Source organism: Perissodus microlepis, chromosome 18 (genome assembly GCF_051167445.1).
Source record: "Perissodus microlepis isolate ML-2025 ecotype Zambia chromosome 18, ASM5116744v1, whole genome shotgun sequence".
Classification (NCBI taxonomy): Eukaryota; Metazoa; Chordata; class Actinopteri; order Cichliformes; family Cichlidae; genus Perissodus; species Perissodus microlepis.
The window spans coordinates 19,082,465-19,103,413 of record NC_140478.1 but is presented as its reverse complement, the minus strand read 5'-3'; the positions used below and the strand labels follow the sequence as shown (position 1 = coordinate 19,103,413).

General features: G+C 40.8%; 1 protein-coding gene across 2 annotated transcripts in view; it reads right to left on the bottom strand.

Moving 5' to 3' along the window:
* sntg1 (syntrophin, gamma 1) overlaps positions 1-20,949 on the bottom strand; it is a 38,739-nt gene that overhangs the window by 7,787 nt on the left and 10,003 nt on the right. Inside the window, exons 2-14 of one of the 2 annotated variants that reach the window (XM_084912453.1) lie at positions 18,875-19,194; positions 18,175-18,224; positions 15,479-15,613; positions 13,452-13,508; positions 13,207-13,264; positions 13,075-13,118; positions 12,695-12,736; positions 12,225-12,351; positions 11,591-11,673; positions 11,150-11,280; positions 8,226-8,355; positions 2,426-2,464; positions 210-326 (exon numbers count right to left, since the gene is read on the bottom strand). In XM_084912453.1, the coding sequence (XP_084768579.1) occupies positions 210-326; positions 2,426-2,464; positions 8,226-8,355; positions 11,150-11,280; positions 11,591-11,673; positions 12,225-12,351; positions 12,695-12,736; positions 13,075-13,118; positions 13,207-13,264; positions 13,452-13,508; positions 15,479-15,613; positions 18,175-18,201 (990 nt within the window). In that variant the 5' untranslated portion in view covers positions 18,202-18,224; positions 18,875-19,194. The remainder of the gene's footprint in view (positions 1-209; positions 327-2,425; positions 2,465-8,225; positions 8,356-11,149; positions 11,281-11,590; positions 11,674-12,224; positions 12,352-12,694; positions 12,737-13,074; positions 13,119-13,206; positions 13,265-13,451; positions 13,509-15,478; positions 15,614-18,174; positions 18,225-18,874; positions 19,195-20,949) is intronic. The other variant, XM_084912454.1, reaches the window with a different exon arrangement.

Genomic DNA, 20,949 nt, shown 5'->3' with positions numbered 1-20,949 from the left:
AATCACCTAAGTGGCTGGCAGAATGTAAACAGATTTAATGATCGCCATCAATCAAGTGAAAGATCAATGCAGCACAAATGATTATGAGTGAGCTGCTTCCTTTTTGCCTAAGCATTTTCTCCCTAAACAATACATTAGCATCAAATGAAAATCTCCCGATGGAGCTGAATGACATCCATTCAAATGCAGACGCTGGCAGGAAAACTTACAGGAGGTGCTGAAAACTTGAAGAGGGAGGAACCCCTCAAAGCGAGGAACTTTGGTGAATACATTCGGTCCTGAACGGAGTCCTGCTCCTTCTCGTCAACCCAGCCCATGTAGATAATCTATCAGAGGGTAAAGACAACAATAAAAAGGCATGTTATTTTATGCCACTCTGTAAAATCTGCTAAATAGTTGTTGAAAAGCTCTAAAAACAGACTTTAGTCAGTTTAGTTTATTGGTTATTTGGTGGTGCTATATTTGACCGAGTACAAATGGCTCAATTGGAGCCTTTAGCTTGTACAGTAGTCATAAAGCAGTGCACTGTAGTCTTTTAGAGAAATACTGATCTAATATTAAAGTTGAATAAACTTTATGGGTTTTATGATCCTTTAATAACAAAAGATTTAAATTAAAATCTATTTTCCATCAAGCTCAGGCGTCTCAAACGTGTGGCTCCACAGCTACATACAGCTCTTTTTCCCATCTCCCTTTGGTTTCCTGTGGCTTTCACAAAAAAATAGATGAGGGAGAAAATAGCAGTGTTAATTGTTGAAAATTGTATTTCTCATCAAAGTTAAAAAAAAAAAAAAAAAAAAAAAAAAAAACTATAAAAAAAACTTTTAAAAAACTTCTAAAAAAAAAAGTATGTCTATGTTCAAGGGTGTGTCCAGAACCCCACCATGAGGTGGCACCAGCCCCCCTGAAATATTACTTGGTGTATTCTTCCCACCAAAGCACTAGATCAGAGTACTGTTAATCTTGTGATCTCCAACACCATTAGAATGGAGCATATTAGCTCTTTAACAAGTACTTTAACAAGGTTTGATTTCCACGTTATTCTGCTTTTATTTTGAAAGCTTTAATTACTTGTTATTTCGTTGTTAAAATGTATTATAACAGATCAACAACAATATAAGTGATTAAAATCAGTTATCAGCAGCAGCAATATGAAGATTTACATGTCAGTAATTCAATATTCAGTAAGGGGTTATATTTAATAAGGGGCCATCATTGAGCTTTTGTAGCGACCTACTGCAGGTGTTAGTTGTCGTGGCCCCTGTTGTTAACCTAATTTGCCTTGTAGGACAATAAACTATTGAATTGAACTGAGCTGAAATATATATTTGACCATAGCTTCATATCACCTGTAAAGCTATAGTGACTAGTATTTGATTGTATTAGTGCATTTTTTCTTCTCTGATGAATTAGTTTAAAGTTTATTAATGTGAGTCAAAAAATTAACCCGGAAGTTAAATTTCTCACACTTTACGGTGTAAACTTTACTGTTTATGTGTCCAATTACACAAGTACACCTTTTCAGTCCTTTATATTGTAGTCTGACCAAATCAATTACATGTGATGTGTGTGGGTGAGGAAAGTTACAGAGAAAACTGACACTGATTCATGATGACACACGGCCATCAGCCACGAGATTAAACCACCGGCTGGTGATGTGAAAAAACATTGGTCTTTTTGCTACGGTGCAGCGCTCTGCTCGGAAAGTTTGGTGCCTGACATTCATGCGATGTTACTTTGTCTGTTTTAATGTTGTGGCTGATATGTGTACTTCATTCTTTTGCGTACCCCAGCAAACGCTTTGTAATTTAGCACTCGCAACAAGGACAAGCAGCTAGACAGACGGGGAAATGAAGAAAAAGAAAGAAAAGCCTCTATCGGCAGTGCTGCAAGACATCAGTTCAGATATTAAACATATCATAGCATCACTCTTCAGGAAGCCACCGGTTGACTGCGCCAAGAGAAAATTGTTTGTTTGCTTTTCTTTTTGCAGGTTTTTGTTTGTTTATTTTGGGTTTTTTTTAAGAATTTGCAAGCAAGTGAAAGATTTGGGACAAGCCCGTCTCACGTTGTTTAATTTCTTGAATGAATTGTCAAGTGGATTCATGTCTCTTTGTGGGTCAGAAAACCAGATTGAAAAAGTAACAAAGAAGAGCCTCACTGTGGTGTTTTAAATGAAAGATGACGCTCTGCGTGTTAACTGGCTGAAAGCGCTAAAACAGTTTTCTGATCATGTCTCAGTGGACGGACAAAAATGATGCAAACGCTCGTCTTGTGCTGAAATAGATGGCTTCTTTTTAATTTATTTATTTTTCTTGACTGGTTATATTCACTTCTGATTGTCAGGATAAGGATGAAATGAATGCCCGACAACGCAAAATGAAGATCTTGAGACGCAACCGCTGCAGGAGGAAAAACATCTTACCTGCTGGTTAACTGGAAAATTCCGGTTAATCTTCTTCACCTGTGAAATTTAATGAGAATGTCAATAACTCATTAAAATATCTCCTGCTAACAATCAGACACAGCTGACAAGGTCGACATATTTGCAGGACCCCACGAGGCCCGCCAATCAGTGACAAAGCTTCCAAGAATAAATAAACATGAATTACAGTTTCCGTGCTAACATACTAACCACAGCACTGAAGGAAAATGGTTTGAGATACTTCATTTAGTCAAAGCATGCAAATTTCAAAATGAGATAGAGTCATTTCCACAAGGACCCGAGGCTGTTCCTAAAAGAAATCCTTTTTTTAAAATCCATTCTCTGTGTGGTAATAAAAGCGGGGGGACTACAGAGTGAGCAGTCAGCCTTTAAATTAAAACATTCTCCTCAGATCACAGGTATCACTTGCACCTAATCCACACTTTACTATCAAAATAACTCTTCCTTAGGAGCTGAACACCAAATTAAGCTGTCCGGTCCTCATGCCGTCCTCCTATAGAAGGAGGAAAATGTCGCAGCAGCTTACTGTGAGATGTAGCTGAAGTTTGGGTCCAGAGAGAAAACAAGATTTTTGGGTTTTTTTTCCAGAAGATGAACTGTCAGGATGTGAGCCGGGTTTGAATATATGTGAGCGGTGACGGTGGGTTTGTTCAGATGGCAGGTCTATCCTGTTCTAACACAAATTAGGAAATTCTGAAGGGTCCGGTTTTTCAAGTTTTGCAGGAGCTTGTGCACATTTCACCGTATCTAAAAATACAAACAGGAGAAGTTTGACTGAAGTTTGTGGGCGCCCTGGAAGTGGCGTTTTCACACCTATAGTTTGTTCATTCTGCTCCCAATGAGTTGATGAGCTTGTGAACTTGCAGATTTTCCTCATTGTTTGGTCTCTTTTTGCACAAAGAAAACTCCAAGTGAACTCCAAGTGAACCAACGTGCGTCACGAATAACCAGTCTGCTTACTGGCCGGATGTGTCTGAGGCAGGAGCCGCAAAAGTAAACACAGGAAGAAGGAACCATATTCTGGATTAGTGGAAAACATGGATAATTTACTCCTAATGAGTTTTTATTTATCTGTGTGATTTTTCAGGCACCTGAGGCAAAACAAACAAACTGCTCTGGAGTTTGCACTCTGAGAACTGAGAACACCTCCTGTTATTGGGCAGATCTGTCTCAGGCGGGAGCAGCAAAAGTAAGTACAGGAAGAAGGTGCTGTGTTCTGGACTAGCGGATATCAAGTGAGCCCTTGGTTCATTTTACACAGCTATGATACTTTTCCACATCCCGGGCTGGAAAGCATACCTGGCAACAGGATAGCGTACACCTGGTAGTTGGGTTGGATCAGGCTTAGATCACATTCTCACCTGAAATAAACCACTTTGGAGTTTGTTTGTAACCGCACCAAGACCACCTCCTCCAAAGGGTCTTTTGGTGGTTGCTTGGTCCACAAATGAGTGCAAGTGCTGCACAAATGAACTGTACCAAAGGCTAACGAGCCCAGCAGCAAAAACACCCTATATTCATATAGTTATATAGTATAACTGCACAAATTTAGCCAGTAAGTGTAAAAATAAAAGTTATGATGAATTTACTGGATTACACATTACACGGGATTGCACTTCATAGTAGAAGAAGAATACTATCCACTGGGTACCAGACTTCCTTGTTGATATCTTCTAATTTACTTATTTGAAATCTTAAAGTTAACAGCTGCAGTTAAAACCTTTAAATGAATAAATATTGTTTAGTTCAAATGAAAATCATCAGAGAAAATATAAATAACTTTATATTTAAACACAGTACTTGTATAAATATACTTCGGTGCTTCCCACCACTGGGGGCTTGTGCTTTATTCGGGTGTTTCTAGAAACGAAATAACAGAGCAATTCAGTCTTCGGCTGTTATAAAAACAACTAAATTGCCTTCCAATTTAAGAAAATTGGTCTCAAAATTCATGACAGCACACTGTAAACCAAACAACTGCATAATGAAAGGTGAACAGCTCGCTGACAGAGGTGGACAGACACTTAACAGTGGAGCTGCTCAATGCCATTGAGCTACAGCTTTGAAAATTGCCTCAGAATCGAATCAGCACCTCTGAGCCCAAGTCTCAGCAGAAAATACTGGAACGAGCTGGAAAACCTGAAGCACAGCTGTGCTAAAGAAACCACAAGGTCAAGGCACAAAGACATAACCTGGTGTGGGGAGCAGTAAACAAGAAAGAAATGAGTCATGACGAATGAGTCACGATTCAAGCTCATTCTTACTTCTGATTTGATTCACAATTACATTTGGAAGGGAGGCGGCAGGACGAGTTCAGCCTACGATATCTGTTGCTTCGCTGTGCAGCTGACTAGTGGGAGTTGTTAGAAGCAATGGAGTAAAAAAAACTTCCCTTCATAATGTTTCCACACTCCTTCAAATGATGCCTTAAAGTGCCCTGCTAAATAAATTAAAGAGTGTTTTCATGAACACTGGGATGGCCTCTCCAGTCACCAGACCTGATCATCACGGAGCCTTTATGGGGATTTGTGCAGTGCTGAGTGGATTTCCTCCTCCATCATCGCCCAGAGAACTGGAGGCACTTTTTTCGTGACGAATGCTTCAGTGTTTGAGTACAAACAGATCAGCTGAAATGTAAGCGAGCGAAGGATGACCCCTGGCCTCCATTAGAGCCTTAATTTTAATATATCTCTGTCTCGTTTCCATGATTTTCTCTGGTTCTTAAGTCACTCTATTAACATTTACTTTGAGCTCACGATGCAAAGCCACAAATAAGTTTGGCGGTTTTATGGCGTTTTTAAAATCTTTGTAGAACAATTTATGGCTGATGTGCAGCACAATCAACCAATCAATAAATCCTTTATTTGTCTCTGGAGCGTAATCAGTTTTATAGTGGTGGAGTAACAACAGGATGAAACCACAAAGCACATTAGCATGTAATATAAATACTATTATTATGCAAATTCTAAAATATGCCAGACCCTGACTGGGTAAAGTGTATCTGGACTCACAATATAGCTGGAAAACGCAAATTAAATAGTTATGTAATACTCTCTAATACTTACAGTATGTGCGGTTAGCTACACTGTGCAGACATGTTGGTCTGGTGATTTGCTCCAGACTAAAATATCTCAACATCTGCATCTGGATTTAGATTTTGTACAGATTTGTGATTCCCAAACATGCATGGAAGGAGTCGCCATGATGTCACCTAAAGCTTTATGTTCAACAGTTTCGAAGCACTAGCAGGAGGAGCCTTGATTTCTCCTGTAAGACAATTTTTTTTGATTTGGATCATTTTTAAATATATTTTCAATGTAGTAACTCAACAGCATAGTGGTTTACACATGTGCCAACCATGGTTTGATGCTGTGAGGAGACACAAATTCCTTTGGGGTTGCGTCAGGAAGGGCATCAAATAGTCCTTTCACCATCACACTGCTTACTCAAAGGGGGCTGTTTATTGTTGGAGGGTCTTAACCTTACAACATAAAGCATCTTGAGACAACTGTTGTTATAAATTTGAAGCCATAATAATTACAATTGTACTGAATTCAACTGAAAATATGCAGAGCTACCCACTGCAGTGACTCCTTCTGAATAGGGGACTAGAAGAAAGTGTTCTTGGGTACCAGCAAACAGCAAAGAGAAACCTTCATAAGCATGTATACAGTTTAATTAGGTTTAGGCAATTGAATTACCTGATTAGGTTCAAGAAAAGAGACAAATGCGTATCTTCAACGAGTCTGTCTCACAGAAAGCTCTAAAGGCCAAGACAATACGCATGCCCTACTTTGTTGTTGATATTATAAAAAATGGGAACATTTTATTAAAAAAAAAAAAAAAAAAAGATGCTATCTTGAATACGCTTTGAAATTAGCAATTGAGACCATAAATCATCAGCAAAATGTTTACTGAGGTAACAAATCCAGTGAGTAGTGGGCTACTTTTCTTGTAGCCCTACTGCAACCTTCTCCTTTTCATAATCAGATGAGTCGCCTCCTGCTGGCCATTAGAAAGAATGCAGCTTCCACTAGCTTTACCGTTCACACCTCGAGGCTATATCTTTCAGTTAGTATAACAGATTTGTAAATCCCAAGAAAACAGAGTGCAATTTTAAGACAGGGAACCTCTGACATTTTTTCAAAGCCCATCTTCATCTTCTGACATTTGTGTTAACAACTGGACAGCTTGCACTCTCAGCCTTTTAGTCATCATCCTCTCATCATGAACTGTAATCACATTGATGATCACATAGTTGTAAATGTGGAGTTTTAATTTATTTGTGTACAATATTTCACTGCATTTTCCTCAATCTGCTCACTCCTACAACAGTGAAAGGTTGTAAATGATGCAGTGTAAACAACAACAATGCAGTTTGTGACCATGGTGAGTGGTGAATGGACGTGTATTTGTGTAACACTTTCTAGTCTTGCTGACCACTTAAAGCATTTTTACACTGCAAGACACATTTAGCCATCCACACATCATACAGTGCTTTTTTCCAAGCACTTAAGCTATCACACCAGCTCACACACCGGCGGAAATATCCAGGGCAATCTGGGGTGTAGTATCTCGCTCAAGGACACAAGGCCACCACCAGCAGTACCGCTGAAGTCGGTGATGCTTTATGAACAAATCAGTGCAGAAAAAAACCCCCATCTCACATGGAATATTACACTGCATCTGGACATTCTCTGCATTCACATTCACATGCTGATGTGAATTGCTCAGTCACATCAGCATGTGACCAAAAGACAAGTGACAAGCTGCAAAATGAACCGTAAGATCACTTTCTGATGAGTAAAGTCAAAATAAACAACCTTTTTTTAAAATGTCATGCAATAAGACACCTTTTATTTCAGCAGATCCATCTACTGTATGTTACCAGCTCACTCACACCCTTCACTAAGTACTCAGGCCAGAACAGGAATACATTCTCAACTGTTAAAACTGCTGGCAGTGAGTCATCAGTGTTATGTTTAGTATGTCCCTCACTTCGTCCACTCTAATTAATCAGGGCTCCATTATCCCCCCAAGACTCTCTCTCTCTCTCTCACACACACACACACACACACACACACACACACACACACACACACATGCCGCCATGCCAAGGGACACATGATAATTACAAATCCCTGATTTTAACTGCTGCTCAGTTGGTCCCGTGTTTTTATCTATCTAGATAGTAATTCCCAAAAAATACCAGAAGTTTCTACATGGAAATGAATGAAAATAAACCAAAATACAAAATGTTAAATGTATCAATTTTTCATATATGAGCAATGATGTGCAGCAATGGAGCTTGTTAAGCAGTATTGGTTTTTCAGACCCCTGCATGACCACTCATCTGAAAACACATAAACAGGTTTTCCACAAAGCTGAAGTAGAGCTTGGAAAATTGTATTCACAATAAGAGAAAGAATACAACGCAGTCATTTCTCTGTTTCTTTCTGCCTTGTGGTTTCATTTTAATGCAATATTTTTGGATGAATTATAGATAATATGAGTGCATACTGGCAGCTGGAAGGAATGAGTGTAGTACAGCAAGGCTGCTGTTATTGTGACTTCGAGCACTCAGGAATAAAATTTAACTTTATTCGTAGTGAGAAGGCCCGCTAGTACGTGTCTACGGCCCTTAATGTTGTGACATTCAGAAAGGAACTGTTAGATAATCCACAAACTGCAAGCGTGTTGCATGAACACCCAAACCAATTTCCTGCTGGTTTACATGTGGGACCACGAGAGCTAACAACTGTTATTGCTTCTTACTCACATTGTGCTTGGTGAGGCTGGAAATGTTGCTTGCAATTGCCTGAAGCCAGTCCAAGCATTCTTCTGCTGTGGGAAACTGTATAACTCCACTGCAAACACCATCCACTGCTATGACCTGGAAAGCATTTTTCCTGAAAGAGTAAAAAAAACACAAGCCAAAGATCAGGGGAGGATTTCAAATATTTCACACATTCATATTTAGTTTCTGTTTTTATTTTAAAAGGGGATTAGAAACAGTTCATTGCATCCCAGCATTGGAAACTCTTCCTCTGGGATTCCTGTGATAACAAACTAAGCAAAACTGACTGTGGTGAAAAATGCTGCTGTTTAATAACTTGAAAAACTGAGCGTCCAATTTTCCAAGATTAATTAATTTAGCAACGTAAGCTAAGTGCAAGCTCACTAATTAGTTACTTTGCTTGTTTAGGCGATCCACATGCATAACATGAAAATAGATTTGGGGGAATTTATATTTCTTTCTCTCTTTTAATTTTTTTGAATACTGCACTACTTTTGGAACAGGCTGGTCAGGTGATGAAACACCTCAAAATATTAAATGTTCACTTCTTTTTTTAATATAATCCAAAAGCCGTGCCTGCAATATGAAAAATAAATGCAAAAACATATCCAGCAATATGCAGTTATTGAGATAAAACCAGAATAGTTACATATGTGATCTGCCCAGATTCCAGGTTTAAATGCATTTATTGGCAGCTGCATGGCGTCATATGCCATGTTCTGTTTCTGGTTTGTGTTCACACAGTTAGTTTTTTTTAAAGGGAACCTGCAGGAGTAAATATAAAGAGATGCAGACAGTGAAGCTGGTCATACTTATGAAATGCCATCTAATGGTAGAGGATTGTTAGTCTCTGTGTGTTATACAAATCTTTCTAGAAACACATGTTAAGTCCTCTGGTAGTTCAATAAGGAGAGATCGTTTGGACGATTTAAAGATATTTATTGAGAAAGAGAAATGAATGAATTTATTCTGTGATAAGACTCGGAACGAGATCCCATTGGTGAGAGGATTTAGGAGTGGACCTCCCAATGTCTAGACACTGGTGGTGGTGAAGATGAAGATGAAGGTTGGATGGAGGTCTGAGTGACTCGGGTGAGGTGGAGATGGGGAGGAGGTTGGTTGCACAAATGAGAGCCTGAAAGGAAGAATGACAGAGAACACAGACTTAAACCATACAGAGTAGAGGCTGATTGGCTCAAAGAAGGTGATGTTGGCATTGAGTTTGATAGTGTGTGAAAGTGGCAGTGACGTAATGAACAGACTGGCAGCCTAGGAAAGCGGCTCGGTTCACTCTGGCACAGCTGGCTGCCGGCAGAGCCGGCGGGCACGCCACTGCAGCCCCCTCTGGCTTCTGCTCCGTGGCTACTGGGTGACCCCTCATCTGGGGCTCTCCTCAGCTCTTCTCAGGAGGGTGGCACAAATGCCCCTCCGGTGGTCCGCCTTGGGCTCTCGCACCCTGGGGCCTCTGGATGTCTGGAGGCTGGATCTCCCCCATGCCTGCTTCATGCCCTAGGGGACAGGGTTATGGCTCTCTACATCCTCTAGCAGACCATTACACAGGGAAACCTTTTGAATACAAGTGCGCTGATCCACACAGGTGTGCACACAGGTGTTCACTGTTCATAGACATAAACTACACCTTTATTGGCTGCTATTTCCAAGCACATTATGCGCTGCCAGTCCTGCTTGCTACACAACAACATTCAATATTTAGTATTTACTGCTGTTTACACTTAGCTAGATTAACGTGATGGTGTTGTGTTTAGTATGTTGCTCTGTTTTTTTTTTTTTGCTTGTTTTCTCTTCTTTTTCTCTCAACAGGTGATCCGGGAGATTTTTTTTTCTTCTTTCTCTTTTTAAGTGCCCTTTCTCACTGTCCCTCTTCCCTTCTGATTTTCTTTTCCTTCATCTTTCTTTCTCCCTTTCCTATCCCTCAGTCATGTCTGTCCCGTCTGTAACAACTGAAAATAAAATAAAATAAACAATAACAACAAAGGTTGATCAAATGGACCAATACGGCAAGGCCGTGATGATCCATTTGGCAAAGTAAATCCATTGGGTATCCTTGTTGGTCTTCAGACAACAATTCTGACGGCTAAAGAACCAAATGGGACAGGCAAAAAATTTTTTTTTTTAAAAAAGCAGGCAGCTCAGTGATTACAGATCTTCCTTATTGAAGTTACATATACAGAGCTTTTCTACTCTAACTGAGCACTTAATACAAGCTTTGGGTGCACACAATCTGGGGTTCAGTATCTTCCACAAGAGTACTTTAAGGTGTATTTAACAGCAGCCAGGGAATCGATCCACCAACCTTCCGACTGGTAGATGATCTGTTCTACCTCTTGAGTCACAGGTGGCACCGGGTGTTTCCTACAGGGACTGTATGATTGTGGGAGTTCATGCTAATATTGCAGGGTTTTACTTTACACTGTAAAGCACCATCAGACAGCTGTTGTGAACTGGAACTACAAATACAGTGTATGTACTACTGTGTATATAAAATAGTTTATTTTGCTTTGTGGTAAACTTCACTATCATGTCCCTTTTCTGTTCCAGACAGGCGTCAGGCAACGAACTACTGGCTTTTTGGTTCAGTTACTATAATCCTTTTCTCTGCGTATCCAAAGAGTTGCCCAAACTGACACGAGCAGAGGAACATAAATCTGGCTTTACTCACTAACCCAACCAAATCACAAGACACCAGTGAGGCATAAGTTAAAGTGTTAACCCAGCCAAATACTGATCGTGTGTTTAATGGGACACTCTACACAGTCTATTTATAGATGGAGCATTGCAGTGTGCTCTATTTGAAAATCCCCAAGCATTTAAAATGTAAGAGATCTCTGCACTAACATCTTAAGAAGAAAGAAACTGACACTTCAGCACGAAGTCCCAGAGCTCACCTGGAAACGTCAGAGCCGGGGATATACTGTGACAAGCGTGAGTGTAGCAGAGGAATAAGGCGCAGGTCCACCCATCTCTTCTCCCAGCGAAGCCCTGGGGACGTGGGCCAGGACGAGCAGGACAGGGTGTCCTGCAGAAGTGTGAAACCGAAGTTAGAAGAGATGGCCCTTTCCCACCTCCAGCATTTGAAGCTGTTCACATGTCAAAGAGCCCGAGTCCTGCTGCAACTATACGGTTGTTGCGGATGCACAGACAGCACAAGCTGCAGATTAAAAGTGATTTGCCGTCCTCAGAAGATAAAGATAGAACATCCTAGCTATCAGCAAGCAGTGACAGTTGCATGGAAACAACTTTCTGGCATCGGGAACGCTGCTGCTGCGTAGTTACAAAAGGACAGCTACTAAATCAGCCAATCAAAAGAAAGGCCAATGAAAAAGTACCGTGTTGTTAGGATGGTAGTTCAAGTGCAGGCCACTATCACACAGAGGAGAGGAGGTCCCACTACTCTGGTCACTGGGGATGCCTGCAGCACACAGGAAAACAACAATAAACCCACAGCTACACCCCCGTCTATTTCAAGGTTTCTAGCAGCAATGAATCACACCCATCATCTAAAGTGTGTTACTTTGTTCTGCTGCTCAAGTCGGCTCCAGCTCTCTGCCAATTTTTATTCCGTTGACTGGCTGCATGGCCAGTCAACCTGCCCTATATACGCAAATTAAAGGATTTCATGAAACGCTTTCATGTCTCACAATAAAGCTCTGACATACGAGAGCAATCGATCCCGAGATTTTGTTAATTACTTCAGTTTAGTCTTTAGCATCTTTTCTGAAGCTTGAGATGGGTTTACTCCTCAAAGCAGCATCTTTACTCAGTGCTTAACAAGACAGGAAGTCCAAAATAAATGGAGCAGGAGCTGGGCGTATTTTTCTTTATTTCTCTCAAGTCGACTCAAATTTATTGTTTCCAGGGCGACCAATTCTAGACAGGAAAAAAAAACCCCACCAGCTATAAATACTCTTGGCCAATTATTTTCCACAGCGGTAATAGTGATTATGTACTTAGACCTAATACCGGGGTGAATGAGAGGGTTCTCACATGTACAGTCCTCACAAAGGGGCAGTTTCAAAAAGGCTGGAGTCTTCTTTAAGAAAGAGACCGTGAGAGTCACTTCTTCACCAGCATTTCTTAAAACCTGGACCTGGAAAGCAGAAAAACAAACAAACCTTGGGAATATTTTTTTTTTGGCCTTCTTTACAGAAGCTGTAAACTGTGAGGTTTTTCTCGCTGAATGCTTGCTGTGATGAAACATGGTGTGCCAAAGCCTCGCTAAGAATGGAAATCCAAGATAAGGGATTTACAGAGTGCAACTTTTATGCTCCTTACTCACACATATTGCTTACAGATGAATTTAGGCAGGAATGAAAGAGAAAAAAAATGGCTTTACATGTCAGAAAGATACAAATCATGAAGTGAGACAAGATAAGCTGTTGAAAGAGTTGTTGCAGCGGTGAGAAACTATGAGATATGAGCTGACAGCTTACCACTTCCTCGTGGCGATAGCTCCTGACATTTATTCCATTTATCTGGAAACAACAATAACACGGTTAGCCTAAATGATACTGCTGGCATCATACCACTGTAGCTTTATCTTCAAAATGATTAATGGGGCCAGCATAATAATTGTTATGACATCTGTGGCAAAAACTGTTGCCATGTGGGAGATTTTCTTTAATCAATTTATTTATTTATTTTGGCTGAAAGTGATGCAACAAATTAAAGACCTTTATTAGCCTATAGGGACGCATAATTACGCCACACAGTTTTATGGGCATGTGGCGCATGAATTATTAAAGAACGAGGAAACGTGTTAGCTCGCGGTGTGGGATGAGATGTGTAAACGCGCATTAATGCGGCGTGTTACCTGAAGGATGCCGTCTCCGATGAAAAGCAGCCCAGACAGTTCAGCTGGAAAGAGAACAGTCGCTTTAACGCAAACAAACAAGAGGAGGGGGAAAATGACGGGAAGTGGGGAGAAAAAACCCTGACGTTATACCTTTCTGCTCCTTTGATATTTTTGATATCACAACAGGGATTTTGTGCTCTGCTCCACCCTAGAGAGAGAAATCAAAAAGAATTGGATTACGAAGGTATCACAAATGGAGAACAAGACTCTTGAGATCAACATCCTTGGCTGACACAGTTGTTGCACATTGACAAGGAAATAATCAATACCACTTGTTCAGACTTAATTCTAGGAGCTTGGGAGGAGCGGCCCTAATCTGCTGGGATCTAAATTACCTTGATGCTCAGACCGAACCCTCCAATCGTTTGTCTCCTGATCGTTACAGTCCTCTCCTGCAGTTAGAAAGAAGAGTTTAGACTGCAGGACATGATTTCAGGCTGTGGAAATGTGAAATTTAAAACGATCTAACTCCTGAAGCTTTTCTTCAACTGTTTTAATGATTACAACATTTTTTAATACAAAACAGGAAGGTGGTTTATTGATTTCAGCATAAGTTTGAGCATTTTACAAATATTTGCCTTCTTTTGGTACTTTTTGTTGTATTGGGTGTGTTTTCTTCTCTCATGTGTAGTTTATGGATTTTCTTTTACAGTGCCTTACTGGCCACTTTAGTAGGTACACCGGTTCAACTCTTCGTTAATGCAAATATCTAATCAGCCAATCACATGGCAGCAACTCAGTGTCTTTAAGGATGCAGAAATAGTCAAGACGAGCTGCTGAAGTGCAAAATGAGCATCAGAATGCAGGGGAAAAAGGTGATTTTGAAGTAGTCTTGATGTAGTGTGGTTGTTTGTGCTCAGAAACATGTTTCAGAAACTGCTGATCTACTGGGATTTTCAAACACAGCCATCTCTAGGGTTTACAGAATGGTCAGAAAAAAGAAAAAATATCCAGTGAGTGCTGGGTGAAAATGCCAGGTCTGAGGAGAATGGACAGACTGCTTCCAGCAGATGGAAAGGCAAATATCAGCTAGTTACAATCAAGAACACTGAAAGACGTGGACTACAGCAGCATAAGACAACACCAGGTGATATTTCTGTCAGCTACGAGCAGGAAACCGAGGATACAGTTCATGTTCTTAGCAGGCAGGAGATTGGAAAACGTTGCCTGGTCTAATGAGTCTCAATTTCTGCTGCAACATTCAGATGGCAGGGACAGAATCTGGCAGAAATGTCATGAAAGCGTGGATCCATCCTGACCTGTGTAAACATTTCAGACTGCTAGTGGTGGTGTAATAGTGTGGGGGATATTTTCTGGGTTTTTAAACACCACAGTCTACCTGAACACTGCCACACAGAAGACCACATCCATCCCTTTATGACCACAGTGTACCCATCTTCTAGTGGCTGCTTCCAGCAGGATAACGCAGCATGTCACAAAGCTCAAGTCAGACTGACAGACAATAAGTTCACTGCAGTCAAATGGCCCCCACAGTCTCAGTAGAGCACCTCTGGGTTGTGCTGAACAGGAGAGTCACATCGTGGATGTGCAGCCAACAAACCCGCCGCAACTGTGTGACGCTGTCGTGTCAACATGGTCCAAAAGATGATCTCTGAGGCAATGTTTCCAGCACCTTATTCAATCGATGCCATGAAAATTTAAAGAAGTGTAGGTGAAGGTGTACCTACTAACGTCACCAGTGAGTCTATTTTATGTTTTGCAACAACTTTTGAAGCTAAAAGTTGTCTCGGGTGGGCTCTGATACATTTTTCAATGACAGTCAGGTTTGTATGGCGTCGAATATGAACACTCTGTTGCTCAAGGTGCATGCATGCAGCGTATTCAGCAATTTCTCAAATGAAATGTAAAATTCAATCCAAATATTCAACTGAACTTGGTCACCAACACTTGGACTGATACGTTGCAGTTGTATTTGCATACCGGTGCCTTTGCCCTTTTCGCTGATTATTAATGATGTTTCACAGGACACAAACCTCCATTTGTCATTTGAGGATTTTTATCCAGGAAAATGTTATTGAATGAATAATTCCATTTTGGGAAAGGTCACGGACTCGGGTCTCAGCTGAATATTTTTTTCGCACAAGAAACCCGCGCAATAATTAATGTGAAGGAAAAGTTGTCAGGGGTGATGACAAGCGAGAGCTAAATGTTAAACTCAGTAGGTGAATTATTATTTAATGACTACACTTGATTTATGAGGAATAGATTCACTCATGTAGGCTTTCCATTAACACAGACACTGAGCTGTGTTCTCAGCACTTTTGTGTTGTAACCTTCATTACCCTGCGCTGCTGTATACGTTACTGATTTCAGCGTCTGTAATTATGACTGGGTTACTTACGCTCGAATAGAAAGGCTCTCCTGACACACAGATGACATCTTGCTCTTGAATGGTCAGAATATCTTTGGCCAAGTGTAGTCGAATATTAAACGGCTCCTCATTACCTTCTTGCATCAAATAAATCCCAGTCTTTGTCTGTGAACAGTCAGAGAGATAAAATCATTCATCATCCCTCCATGACTAAATTAACTGGCCATGAAATGAAATGTCATTGAGAATACTCGCTGCAGAATGAACATGGAAATTAGGAAACAGGGTTTTGGTGTCTATTATTTTCTTCTTCTTTTTTTTAAATTACTCTTCTTGTTAAGGCTAATGTCGGACCAAATAACCACAATAGCAGCTCTGAGTAATAAACAACCATTTTGGATAACAAAATATACAAGAAAACAATTGATATATGGCTTATAAGCCGCATTCTGCAAGTCCAAATAACACTTTTGTACCCTCTGTTCCACACTGAGACACAGAAACCCAAATTATATCATCACATTGTATTATTATATCAAATGGTGACAAATTAAGAAGCTGTGAAATTCAGTGGCTCAAATCAAATCGACCTCTGCATTTGAATCTCCCTGCTTTCCACGAGCGAGTGTGAGAGCGGCGTGTGTGTTTCCAGTGAACCGTTTAAAACACGCTAATCTGCATGCATTTGCATTCTGCGTATCCTTCCTCATCCCCAGCTAATTGTGATGCCTGTCCTGTCCTTGACTTAAAAAGGTCTACATGAAAGGAGCACCTTCACCTGACAAGACTGCTAATAGAAGAAAGCCACCAGTGTCAGCATCCTTGTCGCCCAGGATACGCCACTCATCAGTTCACAAGACAGGCTGGTTGCATGACTGCTATTCTCAGACAGAGAGAGAGCGAGAGTATCTCTCAAAATTGCGGGTCGAACTTGAATCAAAGTCAGTTTGTGGAGCATATTATCTTTCACCCTAAATGAGGAACGTGAAGAGCCAAGCCCTCGCCTGCAGCTGCAGCGTGAGAAATGAAATGAGGGAGCCATTAATTCACATTATTTGAGGTAATGCGTGTCTGTGTGAAAGTCATTAGCCAAGCGAAATGAGGGTAGTAGTGTTTGTATATTAGCCGGGTCAGACAGCATCTCAGGTGACTGAGCATTATTTGACCTGCTGCAGTGCTTGTATTGTACATAATGAACCTCATCCTTTATCCTATTTTATAATTCACTATAATTCACACCAACCTCCGAAACACCCCACCATTATCAGCTGTAGTCTGCTGGCGTGCATGTGGCAAACTATGAGGAAATCTTTTAATCAAGGGCCATTACAGCGAACGCCAAACAAGATTAATTTTTTTTTGAAGGAAAATACATTTTTCTGATGTTTCCTATCAAGAGGACCTGCAGTGAACTTTGTTGCATTTTGAGAAAAGAGCAAAAACGGAAAACCAGCTTGTCAACATCGCGTGCCTCACATCTCAGCTCCTCCCAGCTGTGAGATGCGATGCAAGGCAGAGATGCGAGGAAGCTGCCCAAAGAGAAATCCTCAGTTCCTCGGGTCAGTCTTTAGCAGCATCAGTTACTTGTGATGTGCTGCAAAACTGTCAACCCCAGCTGGTACGAGTGCCCTCAGAACCTCTTCTCTAACATAAAAAAGAGGTCTTTATTCGTTTCGATGCACACTTTGATCAACATGGCTGCTCTGTAACAGCAGAATCACTGTTAATGATTTAGTTATCATTGAACATTCCTTTTAATCTTCTAAGTCAGTGTTGCTGGGGTGGGTTTTTTTGTTATGATTTCTGAGCTATTTATTTACTTGCAGCACCATCTGCACAATGATGCACCATACAGCAGATTGCAAATTCAAAAAAAAAAATAAATAAAAAGCTGTGGCTTTGATGATCTGTATATTTTACATTTCCTCATTCATCCGTTAAGCGAGTGAAAAAAGCTGTGACTCTGTGACGCCAACACATTTAGCAAGTAATCAGCCTGTATATTCTGAACTGTCAAGATTAAGCCACCTCCCATGAGTGTGTATTGTGTTGCATCACAACTGCAACTTTGTTCTGTCATAGGCGTTGCAAGAAAAAACTTGCAGCATGTATACATCATTCCAGCATATAAAAGACTTCAGCACAGGGTACACCTGTGTTTCCTCACTCTTACTCATCCAGAAGCCTCCACTCTCCGTGCATTTTCCAGGTCAGGGAAGGAGAGAGGATGCAAGTAAGCAGAAGTTAGCATGATGAAAAGCACAGAGGGTTTCGGTGTGCCTTTGTGCCGGCATGTTACATGGCTAGCCTCGCTAATTTATGATAGCTGGGTGATAAATGAAGCGGCTATGGTCTCTGCTTGAGAAACGCTATCAGAGAGTAAATCAGCTGCAGATCCATCATCACCACCTTCCCTTGTTGCTCAGGATGTCAGATAAGGTGAGTTCATAAAGTGAAAGCTAAAAGACATTAAGTGGTGTGTTTTGTTGTGTAGCTTTACTTGGTTTTTTTTTGTGGGGGGAGTTTGCAGTTGACAGATTAAAGGGGGATAAAGGGGGCCCAGTGAGACTGCACATGCACAAACTGCACTGTATGTGCCCCACTGCTGTTGTAGCCACAGGCTCTCAGATACCTTGCATGCTTTAACACTGTTTCCAAGTGCCTGAAAATGCCTCGCCGCTTTCTATAATCTTGCTCAATTGTTACATTGATTAAATTCTACCAACCTCTTCATTTGAAGTCTTGAAATCCATGTGCTACTATGCAGTGAGGGATACTGCAATAGAGAAAAACAAGACTGAGTTAGTCGGTGGAGACAAATGCTTAAAGACACGACCGGCCTGCTGCAGCAAAACCACAGAGCTGATTTAAACCAGCATTGTTAGCGGGATGCCTATTCTCATTATAGTCTCATACAAAACACAGACAAAGGAGAGAAATGCTTTTTTCATCGAAACGTGCCTCTTCTAAGCGACAAGAACAAAAGAAAATCCTCACTGAGCAATGTCAGGAGACAACCGGAGACCATTAAGGGTTAATGAATAATTTATCACAAAGGTGAGAGCCCAGGTATCCTAATAAATGTTTCAATATCGAATCCAGCGCTCCCAGAAATGAACCGTGTTACTGGTGGAAGCAGAAGACTGTGGAAAGTGCTACTACAAAACTACTACAGATTATGTGTTTAGAAAGTAAAAGTGCGCTCTGCCCAAAATAACATGCACGCTTTTTAAATTATCTGACTGCTTCCATACAGACCCAAGTAGTCTTTGAGTAATGTTGTGAGAAAGCCGCATTTACATAAACCGGTTCCACTCAGTTATAATCAGACATGACTGCCACTTGACTCAACAAAACGAGCGCAGAGCAAAAATGGCTCATACTTGAATTATAGAACCTGTGCTGCAGAGGGAGTCGGAGACTTACCTCAGCAGAAAGGCCCCCAGCTCTTTGTACGTTCAGCCCTAGCCATCGAGCAGTGAGTTGATCCCCGATCTGAGCCGTAGCAGAGGGCCTTCCCGGATCATGGCTGTCAGACTTGGGTGGTGGGGGAGCAATGCTGTCACCTCTCCTGCTACTCTGTAAGTGCTGCAGGATTATTCCCAGAGGAGCCGGTGCTGGAGAGCAAAAAGAGGCTATCGTGAAGTGAGGTTTCTCTCCTCGAGGTCCCTTATCGGTGGTCGTGCTGCAGTAACAGGAGGAGGATGTGGCTATGGTATCATCCTGATCCTAGAACCACTCGAGAGCTGAAACAAACAAACAAAAGAAAAGAAAATGCAAGTCTTCAAGTAATGCTCTGAAACAAGGCTGACTGTTGATTACATGCTTCTGGCTACGACTCAAAAGATGTAATCTTAATACCGACAAGTGTGTTTTCACTGCAAATGCTGCGTTTATGTGGGATGTTGAATCAGAAGCAAATTCACAGCTTTTTTTTTAAAATAACCACCTGGTTAAAAAAAAAAAAGCAGAGATGCAAACACAAACTCACAACTGTGAATCTCGTTTCTCAGTCTAAGATGAAGGATGCACTCAAACACCCCACTGTCGATTCATGAACGCAAATGCCGAAATGCAATTAACTCATATTCTTCCCCTTTCTTGTGTTTTTCGTATGCTAAGCACACATGACTATCTCAACACGTTTATTAACTTCCAATTGCTCATCCTTGAGAAACCCTCCTCATTAGTATGTATTTTTGGCTCGTTGCCACCCTTTTGTTGAGTTGCGGCCTTGCTACTTTGATCATTGTTCCGCGCGATTAAAAGAACTCACAGTATATGCATTTGAGGCCACATTGCATGCATAAATCACTGACTTCTGATTATACTGTAAAAGTAGACTTAGTGAAACTCGCAAATGTTTGTTAATCACTGGAGAACAGAGAAGGGAACAAGAGCGCGAGCACCTTTAAGGAATATGGGCTGAATCGAAACAGAAGACATTTTCAGAAAACACTCAAATACTAATATTATGTCAGAATCAGCGCAAGAACTCAATATAGCTGTGTGATATCATTATTCTTTTAAAAAATGATCAGTCTCAACAGATCTCCAGCTGCTGATTCATGCTGTTGGACAGAAGTATTGGTCCTCACCTCTTACTTAAGTCTGGGAAAGAACGGATCATATTAAAAGGCTTAACATAATCGAGCGAGGTAGTGTAGGACGCCACCAGTGCAACAAATGAGTCTGTGAAATCTTCTTCTCTCCTAGATGGTCAGCTATCAACTTTAAGAGGTTTTATTGCAAAGTGGAAGAGTTTAGATAAGCACCTCAGCAGACCACGTAATGTCACAGAGCAGGGTCGCTGGTTTTGGGTCCCAAAAACCTCCTCTGACATTAACAGCAGAACAAAAACTGTGCGCTGGGAGCTTTGTGGGATGGGTTTCAATGGATGAGCAGCTCCTACGGGTGCAGCGTGGATCTTTTAGTCAGTTTCTTTTAAACTTTCTTTCCAAATTCCTTTAATTTTAAATATGTTTATATTGTCTATTCTGTAAAATAGTCAGATGTCTATTCATATTAATGTACAGAATTCACCTGCTTGCTGCTACTACTGCACATTCACCCAATGTATATACTATTTATATATAATGTTCTTCCTCTACCCCCCCCCCCCCCCCCCCAATTTTTGCACATGTCGAGGAGCGTGTGAGGCTACATTTCACTGTGTGTTATACTTGTATAACTATGCATGTGACAAATAAAGAACCTTGAACCTTGAACCTTGAACCTTCTCATGCTGTGTTGCATTTTGGAAACTTGAATGTTGAACTCTTTAAAATGAATAATGTCTGTTTAGTGTTTATTCTTTTTTACTATAGCTTAGCTACAAAGTTTTCTTTCACTTTTCATTGTGATGATGTGAGAATGCTTTTCTGTTACATGAGTGGACACACAAACATCAGGTAAAGGCAAAGTAATCCTGAAATAACAATCATTTACTGAGTATCTACTGAGTAAGATGCTTTATTATCTGAGGCGGCGTGAAAACAGTA